General features: G+C 40.3%; 1 protein-coding gene across 1 annotated transcript; it reads left to right on the top strand.

Annotated features, from left to right (window-relative positions):
* The first annotated feature begins 1,580 nt into the window (after positions 1-1,580).
* On the top strand, positions 1,581-16,351 carry LOC146645040 (protein-glutamine gamma-glutamyltransferase 2-like). The gene is made up of 14 exons (XM_085394690.1): positions 1,581-1,644; positions 2,268-2,462; positions 2,855-3,097; positions 3,191-3,309; positions 3,406-3,534; positions 3,624-3,801; positions 4,261-4,396; positions 9,660-9,763; positions 9,878-10,117; positions 10,281-10,322; positions 10,828-11,040; positions 11,183-11,343; positions 13,992-14,131; positions 15,295-16,351. Exons 1-14 carry the CDS (start codon positions 1,608-1,610, stop codon positions 15,446-15,448), a joined length of 2,091 nt encoding a protein of 696 aa, XP_085250816.1. The 5' UTR covers positions 1,581-1,607; the 3' UTR covers positions 15,449-16,351.
* The last annotated feature ends 1,021 nt before the right edge of the window (positions 16,352-17,372 follow it).

Raw genomic sequence — 17,372 nt, 5'->3', positions numbered from 1 at the left:
ACTTTTTCCTCTCCTTTCTTGTAGTTTGAACTCTACAGCCAAAGCAGTCTTTAAATGACACAAGGCAAACTCTGCACTTGCTATAGTCTGAAGGCCTCGTATGACTTCACTTTAATTAAACAGTGAGGAGACAAGCCACAATGAAATTGCTCAAATGTCCAATTAGTTTTTGAGCTTTTGAAAATGACGACACTCTGCAAAAATGGCTGTAATTCCTGAAGGGTTCAGTCCTTTATATTGACTCTAAAGGACTTTAAAAATATATCTTTAGTTCTTTGTGATATAAAAATGATAAATCATAAATGTATTCATCGAATCCTGCAAGTCCATCACCACACATTTGACTGGCTGACTCACAGTGGTGCCGTGCTGCTGCTCAGCATTTGATCACTGACATTATTGTCGTTTCACTTATGGTAATGGGATTTTTTTCCTGGGTAGACTCTGTGAATCTAACATGCATGTGTGGGGTAGCGAGTTCTCCATGAAAAGGCATCGAGAACTTCACACAGAGATGCCCCAGCTGGCCTGCGGGTTCTTGCTTGCACGCTAACCACTGCACAGCTGTTTATCATATTGACGTAAATGCAATGTCGCCCCTATGCCACTAGAGGGAGCGCTACACTCTTGCAGTCCACTTGCAACATCATTCAGGGAAATGTGTGATGTGTTTGTGTTACAGAAACAGGTGGGGCATACGTTGAAAAAAAAAGTAAGAGTCTGTGCAACCTTTCTGCTGATGAAAGTCAGTCCTCTGTTTGTGCTTTATTTTCCGGACCCACTAAGTGAAAGGTATGAAAATAGGTTTTAAAGTTTGGTTTAAAGCACACGAACTTCATTTCATACTGTTTCATAAACTCATGGATGAGCTTTGAGTGTCACCAAAATACCACAGTCTTTTATCTCAGAAGCTAAAGATGTAGACTATTATATTAGAGTTGTTCTGTTTGATTGTGTTTTGTGAACTTTTAATAGAACATCAAATAACAATGACAATGCGCTCCAAGATGTTCTCGGTCTATATTTTAAAATACTGAATGTTTCATGGAGTACATAGAGTATCATTAATGACTCAGAGGCAAATGCAAATTTCATTAGGGTGATCATTCTGCAGAAGACCATGGCAGGTTTTAGATGTGTCAGCGAGCATCACATGAAACCTGTGTCATTTTCTAGAGAAAGTGAATCATAAACTTAATAATAAACCACACAGTTTCTCTGGAAGTTTGAAGTGACATCACTCGAATGCTTGGCTAGTGAATACTTGAAAAGTTGGAGGGTGTGTCTCCTGCTGGTATGAAGTCTGAAATGTTTTTTTGTGTTAAGGTTGTTGACTTTTCTGTAGGTTTTGCACTTTGAGTTAAGAATAAGGACACTGACACAATTTCCTGCTGTGCTTTTGCAATTTGTGATTTGTGTGCAATTTGTTTGTAATGTATGACGTACACTTTGTCAGACACCTGCATAATTAAAATCAGATAAGAAGAAAAAAAAATGAATGGTGATTGGTTAATCACTGGAGAGGTGTGAGATGTTTAGCTTTGCGAAAGGCTACTTAAAGCATGCTTGTCATTCTTCCAAACACTTGCAATTCTAGCTGTCACACCATGAACAACATGCAGCAGACAATATACAGCATCAATGGTAAGTGCACTCTGCCACTCAGATGTAACTTTAATCTTTTTCTTGTCCATAGGAAGGCGCATGTGTGCGTTTGAGCTGCTTTGAGTTTTGCTTAAATGGATTGATTAAATTTCATATGATTTTGCATAAACAGTTTATTTTCCAGCTGAAAGTAATCCAATTAAGTTTTATTCCAGCAGACATTAAGTGCAAAGAGTAAAGAAAATAACACTAATATTCTACCAAGTAATCTGATACATGGACTTTATGTAATAAATATAAATATTACAGTTGTGAAGCGGAATAGGATAGTTTTTAACATGAATGAGAGAGGCAGCATCATTTGTTAAGTGATTTCGTTTGTTAGGTAGAAAGAAACAATTTTAAATCATTCATTGCAATATTTTTTCTTGTCCTGTTGTTTATTTTTTGCGTTTTCTAAAGTTCATTTTACCCAGCGGTAATCCAGAAAACCTGTAATTCCTTTAACACTGATTTGTAAATTAAAATTGATGGCTTTGCTGAAATTCATCTCCAAAGCTCCCGTCTTACCTTCTTATCCCCGTCTGTTCTCTAGTTCCTGACAGATCTTTGTCATGTGTACTGTCTTCAGATCAGTATGGGTTCTGCCATCTGTTTTACAGGTACCACTAATGGCCACTGCCGACTAAAGTCCATGAACTTTGAGATTCCCGAAAACAGCATTTCCCATGAAACTCAGGGGCTTAGTAGGAACCGACTTGTGGTTCGACGAGGGAAACCCTTCAAAGTGACGCTAAAGTCTGACAGTTGGCTGTGGAATCCCTGCGCTGAGAGCCTGGTGCTGGAGGTTTGTTTAGGTATCAAAGACTAAGACTGTTCATATTTAAAGCAATACTTCTGATTTATAAATACCACACTCATACTTTTTCAAGTGAAAAATTGCACTCAAAAGCATTCAGGAGCACCTTTGCACCAGGGCAGTGCTGATATTAGCAATTAGAAACTGTAGCAGCTGCCAGAAAGCAACAGGTCAAAAAGGGGAGAACCACACCCTTCTGAGGCATTGGGAAATGTACAGTTCCCAAAGGCAGTGGTGGTCCTAGCCTGTTTGGCGCCCCGGGCGAACACTCCCTCTGCAATTTTTAAAAAAACTAGTTTAGTTATTATATTTTTTTTATTACAAATTCAAATTATAAGGTGGAAATTATGCTGCTTTTATCTTTATTTATTTATTTACTTTACCATACAGGTGGCCTGTCAAAGAGGATCCCAGTTCTGTTCTATGAAGAACAGTCCCACCCCCAGCTCTATGACTGGAAAGCTACAATCTACCCAGGGAACATGCATCCCCAGTCAGTCATTATCCACATTTGCGCTCCTGTTCAGTCATCAGTGGCTCTGTATGAACTCCTGGCCCACATAGAGACCAGACGGAGCAGAAAAACTTATGTATTGGGAACATTTGTGCTACTGTGCAACCCTTGGCTGAAAGGTGAGTCCATGTAGCTGCTGCCACTTGCTGTTCTTGTCCACAGTCTGCTGTTATCCTTTTGTAGACATAATTCCAACTATCACCGCTTTTCAGGTGATCCAGTATACATGCCACTGGATGCCCATAAAGAAGAGTACATCAAAAGTGACTATGGGCTAGTGTATATGGGGAGCAGTTTAAATGTTAGCAAGCGTCCATGGTCATTTGGTCTGGTATGTGACCCAGAATCATAGAACAAGTCTGCATAGATCATATATAGTAGCATTATTAGCAGGTAACATGCTAAATTTCCATCCACATGTATGCAGTATGAGCCTGGAGTCCTGGAAGCATGTCTGAAGCTCCTGGAGTTCAGCCCGCAACACCTCACTGACAAAAACAAAGATTATACATTACGAGCAGACCCTGTCTACCTCAGCCGAGTGGTCTGCGCTATGGTGAGAGACAATATAGTATAATGCTAAGCAATTTTGTCCACAGTAAAAGGAAAAAAGTGAAGTCATTAATGTGATTCTTCCTGCTCTAGATAAACTGTAACGATGACCTGGGTATTCTGGAGGGGAAGTGGCAGGGCAGTTACAAAAATGGTGTGAAGCCTACAGACTGGAGTGGCAGCGCTGACATCCTTCTCCGCTGGGCCTCATCCAAATGCAGACCTGTGCGTTATGGCCAATGCTGGGTCTTTGCATCCGTCCTCTGTACAGGTAGGATGTGTGTTTAGGATGAGATCATTGGTGAAATCTGTGTTTGATTGAGTTATCTCCTGTGCAGAGCTGTTGTTCTATGTCTCATGGAGTTCTAGATTTGTTGACCTAAATCTGTCTTAATTGCTCTACAGTACAGAAGTGATACCAGTATTAGTCTCAAGAATTGTCCAAACAAGTCAGCACAGACCCAAAATCTAAATGTATACAGGCGAGTCCACACAGGATGGATTAAAGTTGCTCTTGTGATGCTTAAAATGCTGTAGATTGACAGAATTCCATCATATGCCCCTTGATTGTTAGATCAATTATTGGATCTATTTTCTTTCTTTGAAGGGACATACCATTTACACTGCATTCCCATGGTAACTTGCCATAGGCATTATGTCAGCATTGCTATGTGATTATTGAAAATATGGTTTTTAAATGATATTAAAGCCTTTTTTTTTCTCTCTCCAGTAATGAGAGTTCTAGGGATTCCCTCCAGGGTGGTAACAGTTTTCAACGCAGCTCATGATGGAAATGGCAACATGATAATTGAAGAGTTTTACACGAGAACAGGGGAGAAGTTCGGCGTGTCAAAGGACAGCATTTGGTTGGTGTCACTTGCTCTTAACCATAAATATACAATTTCTTTTTGTAACTTCTTGCAATCTGCACTCGGTGACTTCTTTAATAGCTACAGGTGTTCACTTTCTGTTAACTCAAAGATCTAATCAGCTAGTCACATGACAGGACTTAAATGCACATAGGCATGTGTATAGACATGTTCAACAACCTGTCGAAGTTGAAACCAGGTATCACTCAAACTGTGAAGAAAGGTGATTTACTGTAAGTAGTTCTGAATGTGGTATGGTTGTTGAGGTAATAGGAGAATGCTTCAAGGTGGCAGCAAGGCAACAGTAACTCAATTAACCAAAGTTATAGAAGAACCGAAGAACCGAACAAGAAACTAAGGATACAATTCACACCGGAATAATACACATAAGAAATATTGGAAAAATGTTTTCTAGTCTCAATTTCTTCTACAAGAGTTGGATGGTAGGGTCAGGATTTGTCATAAAACATCATGGCTGGAAGGATCCATTCTGCCTCGTATCAATGGTTCAGGTTGCTGCTGGTGGTGTAATGGTGTGGTGGATCCTTTCTTGGAAACTTTGGGCACCTTAGTACAAACTGAGCATCATTTAAACACCACAGCCTGCCTGAGTATTGTTGCTGACCAAGTCATCCACTGAGCACAGTGTCCCTATATTCTGATGGCTGTTTCCAGGAGGATAACACACCATGTCACAAAACTCAGATCATCTCAAAATGGTTTTTTGACCATGACAATGAGTTCATTGTACTCAAACGGCCTCCACTATCACCAGATCTCAATCCAACAGATCACCTTTGGGATGTAGTGTAATGACAAATTTACATTATAGATGAAGCGACAAATCTACAGCAATTGAGCGATGCTGGAGTAAAATCTGTGAGGAAGCAGCTTGTTGAATGTGTAACACAAATAAATTAAGGCAGTGCGCAAAGCAAAACAGGGCCCAACCTGCTACTAGCACAGTGTATCTCATAAAGTGGCTTTCAAAATAATTGTGTAACTTGCTAACAGGACTTTTTACTACTACAAATATTTTTCTGTTTTGTAAAATTAACCTGACTGTTCTGTATATTAATTGCATAATGCACATCATCTGTAGTTATCTCTACACTGTTAAAAAAACATCTTAAAAAAACCGGTAATATTCTGGCACCTGGGGCGCCAAAATACTACCGTAACATAACAGAAAATAACTTCCTCATAAAAATACGGTTATTTCCAGTAATGACAATACAGTTTGTTGCGCTAATTTCACATGGGATTCTGCCTTTACCAAGTGCTTTTAGACATTAAATTAGGAACATTTTAACGTGATCAAACAAAGAAATTACCTATAAACAAGGTCAATGAATGTGGCAATATGAATCATAATACGTAAATGTACAGAAATATACAGTTAACAGTTGGTTTAAATAATAATGGATTGCATGCCCTGGGACAGACTGACAGAGGGGAGGCTGCCATATCGCACCATCGGCTCCTCTGGCCATCACCAGTAGGCGAAAAGTCTTGACCACAGACACAATACCGAGAGTGTCCGAGCCGGGGCTCGAACCGGCAACTTTCTGATCATAAGGCGAACTGCTAACTCTTGAGCCATGATCACCCTAAATAGCAATGATAATAATACTTATGTGATGTAACACAAACTTATAGGAATCATGTTATATACTTTTCCATAGCATTACATTTGAATTCAACAGTTCAATCTTTCAAATAACGGACAGATATTTGTGAGATCATGATACATTTGTGAATGTATTTTAACAATCTAAATATGCATATGTACAGACAGATACATTTAATAATCATGAAAATTATGTTTTATTACATTACAGTGATTTAACGTTAATTTACGTCTGTGAAGGTTCTCAGTCATCCAGGTCATCGTAGTCAAAGGAGCTTGCAAAGAAAAGCGTCTGGACGTCTTCAAGTTGCTTGAAGACGTTTCACCTCTCATCCGAGAAGCTTCTTCAGTTCTAAGGTCAAATGGTGGAGAGTCCCAGACATAAACCTAGTGGGAGTGTCCCCCCACAGAGGGACAAAAGGACCCCCTGATGATCCTCTAATCGCCTGAGCCAAGGTGTGAAACTGGGCGTGGGTCCCAATCAGCCAGAGTTTCGGGTGCCAATGTCCAAAATGTGAACATTGGCATCCTCGAAAGAGTGTCCTTTATCCTTAAGATGCAGATGGACTGCTGAGTCTTGTCCTGTGGAGATGGCTCTTCTGTGTTGTGCCATGCGCTTGTGAAGTGGCTGTTTGGTCTCTCCAATGTAGAGGTCTGAGCATTCCTCGCTGCACTGTACAGCATACACCACATTGTTAAGTTTGTGTTTTGGCGTTTTGTCTTTCGGGTGAACCAGTTTTTGTCTGAGCGTGTTGCTGGGTCTGAAATGCACCGGGATGTCATGCTTGGAGAAAACTCTCCTGAGTTTCTCTGATACACCGGCTACATAGGGGATGACAATGTTGTTGCGTCTGTCCTTCTTATCCTCCCTCGCTGGTGTCTGGTCTTCTTTTCTGTGCCTCTTTGCTGACTTTAAGAACGCCCATTTAAGATAGCCGCACGTTTTGAGTGCTTCCTTTACATGTGTGTGTTCCTTCTTTTTTCCTTCAGGCTTAGAGGGAACATGTTCTGCCCGGTGGTGTAGGGTCCTAATTACTCCAAGTTTGTGTTCCAAAGGGTGATGGGAGTCAAAGAGGAGGTACTGGTCTGTGTGTGTGGGCTTCCGGTAAACTTCGATGTTGAGTTTGCCGTTCTCTTCAATGTGCACGGCGCAGTCCAGGAAAGGCAAACAGTCGTCCTTTGTGTCTTCCCTGGTGAACTTGATGTTCTTATCCACAGCGTTAATGTGCGCAGTGAAGGATTCCACTTCTTGTGTCTTGATTTTGACCCAGGTGTCGTCCACATATCTGTACCAGTGGCTGGGTACTCTTCCTTTGAAAGAGCCAAGAGCCTTCCTTTCCACTTCCTCCATGTAAAGGTTGGCTACAATAGGTGACACGAGGGAGCCCATGGCACAGCCATGTTTTTGTCTGTAAAAGCCTTCGTTGTACTTGAAATATGTAGTGGTGAGGCAGAGGTCTAACAGTGTGCAAATCTGATCGGGTGTGAAGTTGGTCCTGTCCTCCAAGGAGCTGTCTTCTTGTAGTCGTTTTCTGACAGTCTCCACGGCCTCCGTGGTGGGTATGCAAGTGAAAAGAGAGACTACATCAAAGGACACCATGGTTTCATCTGGATCCAGGGTAAGTTTCTGGACCTTGTCGATGAAGTCGGTGGAGTTCTTGATGTGGTGTGGGGTGTTCCCCACGAGAGGCGCAAGGATGGTGGCAAGGTGTTTAGCAATGTTGTAAGTGGCTGAGTTTATGCTACTGACTATGGGTCTGAGTGGGACAGCTTCCTTGTGGATCTTAGGAAGTCCATAGATGCAGGGTATGGCATCCCCTGGGTAAAGGCGGTGATATGTAAGGCGGTCAATGATTTTGTCCTTTTCAAAGTCTTGAAGGCAAGCTATAACTTTCTTTTTGTAGCTGCTTGTGGGGTCTCGCTTTAGGGCTTCATAGGTATTGTTGTCACTGAGGAGAGTAGTGATCTTTGTATGGTAATCTGTAGTGTTTAGGACCACGGTGCATCTTCCCTTATCAGCTGGTAAAACAGTGATGTTGTGGTCTTTGCTCAGGGAAGCGACGGCTTTCTTTTCCTGCATTGTGAGGTTGGATGGAGGGACTTTGGCACTGGAGAGCGTGGCTGAGACTTTCATCCTGATGTATGCTGTACAGTGCAGCGAGGAATGCTCAGACCTCTACATTGGAGAGACCAAACAGCCACTTCACAAGCGCATGGCACAACACAGAAGAACCACCTCCACAGGACAAGACTCAGCAGTCCATCTGCATCTTAAGGATAAAGGACACTCTTTCGAGGATGCCAATGTTCACATTTTGGACGGAGAGGACAGATGGTTTGAAAGAGGAGTGAAAGAAGCCATCTATGCCCACTGTGAGCGACCATCTTTGAACAGAGGCGGGGGTTTACGACACCAACTCTCTGCCATCTATAATCCAGTTTTGAGATGCTTTCCCAGACGCCTTAACGCCCACTCACATCCTGGGCCAACTGACCTCAGGAATTCGCATGATAAGGTGGGGCCAGGTTTCACAATGAACACACCCGAAACTCTGGCTGATTGGGACCCACGCCCAGTTTCACACCTTGGCTCAGGCGATTAGAGGATCATCAGGGGGTCCTTTTGTCCCTCTGTGGGGGGAAACTCCCACTAGGTTTTATATCTGGGACTCTCCACTATTTGACCTTAGAACTGAAGAAACTTCTCGGATGAGAGGTGAAACGTCTTCAAGCAACTTAAAGAAGTCCAGACGCTTTTCTTTGCAAGCTCCTTTGACAACGTTAATTTACATTTGAAATGTGAAATCACAGTCTATTTACTTAACTTTAATGATATTCTAGAAGAACAGAAAAGAACTGTAAAATGCACAGTAAAATACTTTTATATTAGGATTTTCCTACAGTGCAGCCATACCCGCGACCTTGTGGTTGTTAGTTCACATTCATTGGCCGATGCTTAGCGTCATGTTATTATGTGTCCCATGGCATGTCACATTGTTTTCATGGCCACACCCTCACCACAGGTGCAGAGGCCTATTTCTGTTCAGGAATGTTGTGAATACTTTGAGATTTATATTAATTGCAATTCCTACCTCTACATTTATTTTTTAAAATATCTAATTAGCACAGCGTGGCTGTGCAATGTTTTAGATGTTTTTTTTAGTTTTTATTCCTATTAATTATATTTTCACTTGTTACCTCTGAATTATTGAATCAGGCCTAGATGACATGAAATTTTCAGCAAAATTATAATTCAAATACTCCTTTAATTATTGATTATTCTCATTAATTTTCGATCATTTTATATATTTTTCCATAGTATTACATTTGAATTTAACAGATCATTCTCTCACATAACAGACAAATATTTGTGAAATGATGATGCATTTCTGAATGTATTTTTACAATCTAAATATGCATATGTACAAAAAAAATCTATTTTAAAAACAAGTAAATTGTGTTTTACTATATTTACAGTGATGTTATGTTATTTTACCTTTGACATGTAAAATCACAGTCTACTTATGTAAACTTAAGGATATTCTAGAAAGACAGTACAAAACTGTAAAATATGCAGTAAGATACTTTGACATTACTATTTTTTGGAACAGTGTACTTGACCTCTTGCAGGAACTTCCATGTGTGGGTGGAGTGCTGGATGAGGAGACCAGATCTTGGTGCAGGGTGTGACGGTTGGCAGGTAGTGGACCCAACACCGCAGGAAAAGAGTGAAGGTACATGTAGGCCCCTGCTCCAAATAGCTGTCAAAATTATGCTCTTTATAGATTGCATTGATTTGCAATGAAAGATACTGACTGATATTTCTCTGTAAACACATTGATCCTCAGGGATATTTTGCTGTGGACCTTGTCCAGTTGCTGCCATCCAGCACCACTGGTTGGACGCCCGATACGACATCCCATTCGTCTGTGCCTCTGTTGATGCGGATGTCGTAAGGTTAATTGTGCACAATGGACTGGTGGTGGGAAAGACGGTGGACACTGAGTGTGTGGGAAAGCTCATCTACACCAAAAGCATCGGATCAGATAAACCAGAGAATCTGAAGCTGACATATAAACCTGACAAAAGTAAGAGAATGTGCTCAATCTATCTCTGAGGCTTGTCATAGCAAAATGTTTCTCCTATAACTTTTAAAAAGCTAAAGATCTTCAGCAATTGTTCCTTGAAAAACAGACACTTTCTGTATGAGAAAAGAAGTTCAAGTAGTTTTATTTCTGCTTTTTCTTTCAGGAGGAAACACCTCAGTCTGTGCAAGAACACTGCAACACCAAGGTCAGTGTCTGTACCCCAGAGCATCCCCAACAACCTTTAAGACTCCCCTTATTGCTATCAGGGGCTAAGCTAAATTGTTAACACATTCATGTGTTAACTCTGTCACCGGGCGCTTTGCTAGGTTTTAAAGGCTAGATGTTACAGTGCCTAACCTGGTGCATTCAGTCCTCAGTGCAGGTTCTTCCCAGGTGGGTGCTCCTTCCATGTGGAGCTATTGGGGACAGCTGTCTTCTTAACATACATGTCTGGCAATCTGGGAGTCAGTATTTTCCCATAGTGAGATTTGAAACGAATGCTATGAAGGAGAACCTATAATATAAAACCTATAATATATATATATATGCGCGCGCGTGTGTGTGTGTGTGTGTGTGTGTGTGTATAATTTCTACACACCTTTAATCATTTAGGGTTTAATCTAGAACGAGCTAGATTGTTCAAGTGGTGAAAATCAAACCAGCTCTAGTCGCATATCTTTAACCTGAAACAATGTACATGTTATTACCAGGTACAATGTCACCCAATTTGAACGTGACCCTAAAAATAGTTGGGGTGCCAAAACTGGGTGAGCCCATCCACATATGTGTGACCATCACAAACCAGTGCAAGAACCCCAGGGTTCTGGTGGGACACATCAACGCTCAGGTGAAAGAGTACGACAGCAGCCCGTGTGAGGCCTTCTGGGACGCACAAACAGAGGTGCAGATACAGCCATTTTCAGGTGACTGAATACATTCATGATTCCAGTACATTTACTATTGTACTGCTTATATATAGATTAGTGTTTGATAAACAAAGTAACTAACCTTCCCTTTGATTTGCTTCGTTTCTTCCCTTTCCCATGACGTTTTCCTCATCCCCAGTGACAACACTCAATCACACCATCTCTCATTTTAAATATCAGTCATTCCTGGCTGGTGATGATATTGTGAACTTGGCAGTGGTGCTAAAGGACATGAGGACCAAAGAAACATTTCTGGCTGCTGAAGAGTTCAGCATAAGCCCTCCACAAATAACCATACAGGTACAACAACATCCCCCCTCCTGTCTCTGCAACTCACAAAGTATTATATATGAATTACATAGCACTGTCTTCCTTTCTCTTCCTTCCTCATCTTCCTCACTTTTATCTTTTTCATGGCTGTCAGCTGAATATGACAGGATCAGGTTATTATTGTAATGAAGAACAAAGTCAAAATCACATCAAAAGAGCATGCACAACAACAGTCTCTCTAACATAGTTTGGTGACCTAAATCAAATTACCTTTCACATTATGATGTCAGTCAACTGATAATATGTCGGCCTTGCAGGAAAAGATTCAGCAAAGAAATAAATTTCTTTTGCTGTTCCCTGACCAACTATATTCATTCACTTTACACCATATATTAAGTTCCAAAGCCCATTTAGTGTAATTAATGAGCTTTATTAGGCTCACCAAAACTGGAAAATAAAGACTCACTTTCTGGTCAAGCATTCAGATGGTAGGGTCAAAATTTAGTGTAAAAAATCTGAAAGCATGGATCCATCCTGCCTTGTCTCAATGGTTCAAGCTGATGTTGGTGTAATGGTGCAGGGGATATTTTCATGAAAAAATCTGCTAGCCTTAGTATCAACTGAGCATTTTATTTTAGTTTAAACACCACAGCCTACAGTGTTGCTGACCACGACTATCCTTTTGTGTGAGCACAGTCTACACCGTGTCACAAAGCTCAAACAATGTCAAACTGGTTTCTTGAACATAATGATGAGTTCACTGTACTCAAACAGCCTCCACGGTCACCAGATCTCAATCCAACAGATCAAGTTTAGGGTGTGTTGATATAAAAAAAAAAATCACATTATGGATGTGTAGCCGACAAATCTACTGCAGCTGTGTGATGCTATCATGTCAACATGGACCAAAACGTCTGAGGAATGTTTCCAGTACCTTGGAAACTAACTAATGAAGTAGTTGACGACTGTCAAGATGACATGCTTTCAGTATTCAGTAGACTTTAGATGTTTCTCAATAATCTTTTTCTTTCATTTTCCTATTTGCACATTATTTTCATTTTTATCAGCATGTTACGGTATTCAAATTTGGAGTGATACAAGTGTTAGAGTAAAGGTCATGAAGCGTTACGATCACAGGCTCACTAAAAACCATATTCTTTACTCTCAGTCAGTAAGCTCTCACAGTCTTATCACCGGTCCTCCTGGGCTTAACAAAAAACAACAGCAATAAAAACTAAAATTTACAAGAAGAAGACGGGCATTGTGCAATGTACATATGAATATATAGAATTATACACTGCTTAAAAAATTAAAGGAACACTTTGAAAACACATCAGATCTCAGTGCTGGATATCTATTGTGACACGGACTGGCCGTGTGTTTGGAAAAGGTGCCACATCATTTCATGGAAAGTGAAAAAAAATGATACGGTAGGGTAGTCATTTTGATGAAATTTCATAGCATGGCAGATGGTGTCCTGGGGGGGATCTCCTCCCACATATGGACATGGGCTTTACTGAGCTCCTGGACACTCTGAGGTGCAACTTGTTACACCCTTTTATGTCTGTCACATGTGCTCAGGGTGAACTTGCTCCTATGTGTATTCTATGGCAAATGCCAATCAGGCTCCATGATGCCAGGCAATGAACATAGGGCCCTTTAGAGGTAGAGGATGTCGGGCCCTCAGGCCACTCTCATCAAGTTTGTTTCTGATTATTTGGTCAGACATTCACAGCAGTGTCCTGCTAGAGGTCATTTTTACAGTCTTGGCAGTGCTCATCCTGTGCCACCTTCCATAAAGGAGCAGACACCGGTCTGGCTGATGGGTTAAGGGCGTTGTACGGCTCTGTCCAGCTCTCCTAGAGTACCTGTCTGTCTCCCGGAATCTCCACCATGATATTGAGCTGGTAGACAAAGCAAGCCGTGTGGCAATGGCATGTATTGATGTGCCATCCTGGAGAAGTTGCACCAGCTGTGCAACCTCTGTGAGTTCCAGGTAGCACCTCATGCTACCATTAGTAACGGCGACTCTGGCCAAATGCAAAACTAGTAAAAAAACCAAACAAAACAGAATCAGTGAGGATGGAAAGAATGTCAGTGGCCTCCACTTGTAAAACAGTTCCTGATTGTCTCACTGTTGTCCCTATTTTACAGCTTTTGTTCATTTCATTAGGACCAAAGCAGCTGAAACGGATTAACCACCCTCTCTGCTACTTAACTGACCAAAAAAATATTGGAGACTTGATGTTTTACTCTGAACAAAAAGTATTAATTCCTTGATTTTTTTTCACACAGAGTATAAGTCACTTTGCTAAAGAGCAGATTAGAGCCCAAAATGCTAATGCTATTAGCATTTTTAGCAGTGTCTAGTGAATCATTTACAGAAGCCAAAAGAAAGGTGGATCCATGTAACTCACTTATAAAACACTGCAAGATAATGTTTGGTGCCAGAGAAAATATTGGTGAAAAATGCTGTGTGAAGAACACCACTAGCATTCAAAACTTTATAAAACACAAGCTTCCACCTCGAACTCATATGAAAGCTTCCCACGCTTCTTTAAAAATATCCATATTTATTTTCCTTTTTTTATTGGGTTAAAAAAACAGTATCTGCCACAATCAGTTTTACAGATAATTTTTTTCCCCTGTGTGCTCTTGTAATTGTGGCTGCTCTGTAGATTGAAGGAGGCAACTCTATCCAGCTGAAGAAGCAGCGCACAGTCCTTGTGTCCTTCACCAACTGCCTCAGCACAGCTCTGTATGAAGCTGTGTTGACTGTGCAGGGAGCCGGCTTGCTGGAGGGCAAACAAGTGGCCAAGTAAGTGTGTCAAAAAACACAAAACTATCTTCCCTTCAAATCTGAACTGAGCAGATGTCTGAGGAATGTGGCCTGAGAATGCGGTCAGGTATGTTACTGCAACAGTAAAAACAAGTTGCTGTCATATCTGTCATATGTTAGAGCACCATTGCCCACAGGCAATTAATTTACTGTTCCATTTATTTGATGATGACCTGTTTACATTATCTCACTTTTATAAACGCAAGATTTCTTCATCGAGAAATTAGGTTGCTGAAGGTTCATGGTTGTTGTTTAAGATTACAAGTACTGTAAATCTGTGGCTGATGGTAAGGTGGAATGTCTTGAGGAATGTCGAGAGGTCGTAAAGTCTTGAAAAGTCTACAGTTGTGCCACACCTCCTTTAAAAATAGTGTTGTTTCAGTCATCCCAACTAAACACCTAGCCGTCTAATGACTAGTCTGTATTTTCAGGTTTGGCAGTGAGTGTATTTAGCTTCAGCTAGCTTTTTTTTACAGTGCCAAATGTAGTTTTTAAAAAACCTAAAAACAACATCCCTCTTCATAAAACCCATTCAACCACCCTTTTCCTGCATCACACAAAATATACAGGACCCTGCTGTTGTTTTTTCTGTTTATTTTTTCCATTATTATTTTTACACACTGAATTTCACTTGGTTAATTCTTCTTCAGTTTCTTTTTTATGGGCTTCAAGGATGTGTAAGGTATTCTAAATCTGTATCCATTGGCTTTTTATTTGCACAGACACCCCCGGGAGGAATGAATTAGCTAACAAGGGAAGAGATTATGCAGAAATAATGTATCTTGTTAAGATGTTATACATCAGCATTACTGAGACTGGTTTGGCATTAGCTTTTTGGCTTGATATATAGTGGAGAAGAAGCGTAAGGTCTGTGAGCCAGAAAAAAAATCTCTACCTGGCAAAGGTTTCCTTGAGAAATTGGTAGCATTACTCAAAATTCATCATCCACAGCACATGGAGATATTGGGATCATTTTGTACTGTGGGATAGAAAATCCCTCACCAATTTCTCCTTTATTCAGTTTGTACTATTACTACCTGCTTTCGCCTGTGCAAAACATTAGATCTCCGAGCTCTGGAGCTGTACTGTCTTTGTGGGAGGTGAGATGTGAAAAGAATACATTTGTCTGCTCTGTCTCTCAGGATAATTCTCCTGCAGCCAGGCGAGAAGATAGAGAAGAAGGTGTCCATCACGGCTACTTCACCTGGCACCAAGCTGCTGATGGCCACTTTGTCACACAGCAACAACCCCAACATCATTGCCAGGTGGTACCACAAAGTGTCTGTCACAGCATAATGACCACGACTTCATCAGCGTAAAACAAATTAAAAAGTAACATTAAAGTAACACTTTAACCTTTTGTCTATTGAAGAATACAAATGATCTTACATGAAAGAAAAAGTGTGATTTATTGTTATTATTATTCCGTCATGAACACAACTTAGATGAAGATGTCAAGTTTACAGAGTGTGTTGGTTTACTTTGCAGTCACTACTTTAAATATATTCTACTTATTGTCCAAGATATTGTTTCTTTATTTCATTTATTTTTTTCCATCACACCTTCCAATGTTTATATGGCGTGCACACATATGAACACTGCAAGGTCAAAGTTCTGTTTTATGTTACATTAATACATCTTTGTTTGAGTTACCTGGGGGTTGAAGTACTGCTGACAGACTAATTGGACGAAATCACCTTCTTTATTGCCTGGGGGATGTTTCAAATTTGTTCAATTGTTTTGTATTAGTTGGTTATATAGTAGCCATTTTTGAGTTTAGTTTATTGAGTTGACCTCTTTTCTTTGTCTGCCTGTTTAGGTTTTTGGGTTGTCAATTACTTTTTATGTTTTGGGTCAATAAAACCCCTTTTTTGAATTAAACACCTTTATGCCTTACTGCTTGGTCCCTGACACAGCAGCTCATGAATGTAGCATATTTCTTATACAACTGTATGTGGTTATTATACTGTACCTCCTTCTTCTATGACTAAATAAAGACATAGACCAGCTTTCCCCCCCAACTGCAACCTATTCTTATTGAAATACCTTCCATAAATATATATAGATTATCGGTGCATGATATCTGCTTCAGGGAGACGATGAAATTTAAGGTTAAATTCCAAAAAACTGACGCTGGCACCGACTGCTCTTTCATGAAATAAGGCAAAGCTGCTGTCAGGGGAATCAAAGCGTGTGGTCAAATTGTTATCTTAATCTTGTTTTATCTGGTTGATTGAAGCCAACACAGCATTTTCAGCGTCCACTAAATCCACGGGTTTAGTGGGATTAATAAAATATGACACCAATTTGACCTTTTTTGAACAAGAGCGTTTGAAGCAAGGAGATGATAGCGTTGCAAGTTTATGTAATACACACTGTACATTTTAAAAACTGAAATGATTATAAAAAAATTTAAATGGAGAGAGTTTGAACTAAAAATAATATTGTAATATGTAGTTTGTAAAGAGATTCATGACCTATAAATGAACATTAAGTTCATGTTACGATTCTACCCATGCGACAGGTAAAATTCTTATATTTGTTTTTCTTTTTGAATCAAAAATGTAAACCAGACAGGCTCGGTTTTATCATTTTTTTGTCCTTGATACAGGCCAAAACCCCTTCAGTATCATGCCTATTTCTCTATAATAAGAAATATGAACATGAGTACAGTCTTCACTCCCCCCTTTTTGTTTTTATCTGAGGCTGGACTGAGCTGCATTGCTGTAACACAAAAAGACCACCAGGCGGCAGCAGCGGCTTTCCCAGTTGTCTCTGTTTTTGCTTTCTCCCTCATGCAGCTGTGTGTTTAATAAGAGGAAATAAAAGTTTGCCCCGTTTTAATGTCTTTAATGTTGCCTCTGAGGTTCTTTTCATCTTTTCCCCACCCTGGCTTTAGTTTAGCTCTTCCTCTCATGCAGATGCAAATAAGAGGCTGAAATTTAGACTGCTAAACTTACTGTTGTCTTTGGCTTTGTGATCCCCCCTCCAAAAAAACAAACCCAGTAGATTTGTGGAGGTCAGACGATATCATCAAAGACTCCTGATATAGGTGAATTTTAACATTTGACTTTAGGTTATTTTTCAGCTTCCTGCAAGACCCAGGAAGCTGAAAACTCATGGTAAGAGAGATGTGCATTCCTTATTCTGTTCGAAAACAGGCCCATCAGCCTGTAAAACTATACCTAGTGAGCTTGGATAAGAGCTTCTTTTTTTCCAG

The sequence above is a fragment of the Rhamphochromis longiceps genome, linkage group LG20 (genome assembly GCF_057381845.1).
Source record: "Rhamphochromis longiceps isolate RC_006_pf linkage group LG20, R_longiceps_female_GT1.1, whole genome shotgun sequence".
In the NCBI taxonomy this organism is placed as follows: Eukaryota; Metazoa; Chordata; class Actinopteri; order Cichliformes; family Cichlidae; genus Rhamphochromis; species Rhamphochromis longiceps.
The sequence above is the reverse complement of the archived record's forward strand: the minus strand, read 5'-3'. Positions and strand labels throughout refer to the sequence as shown.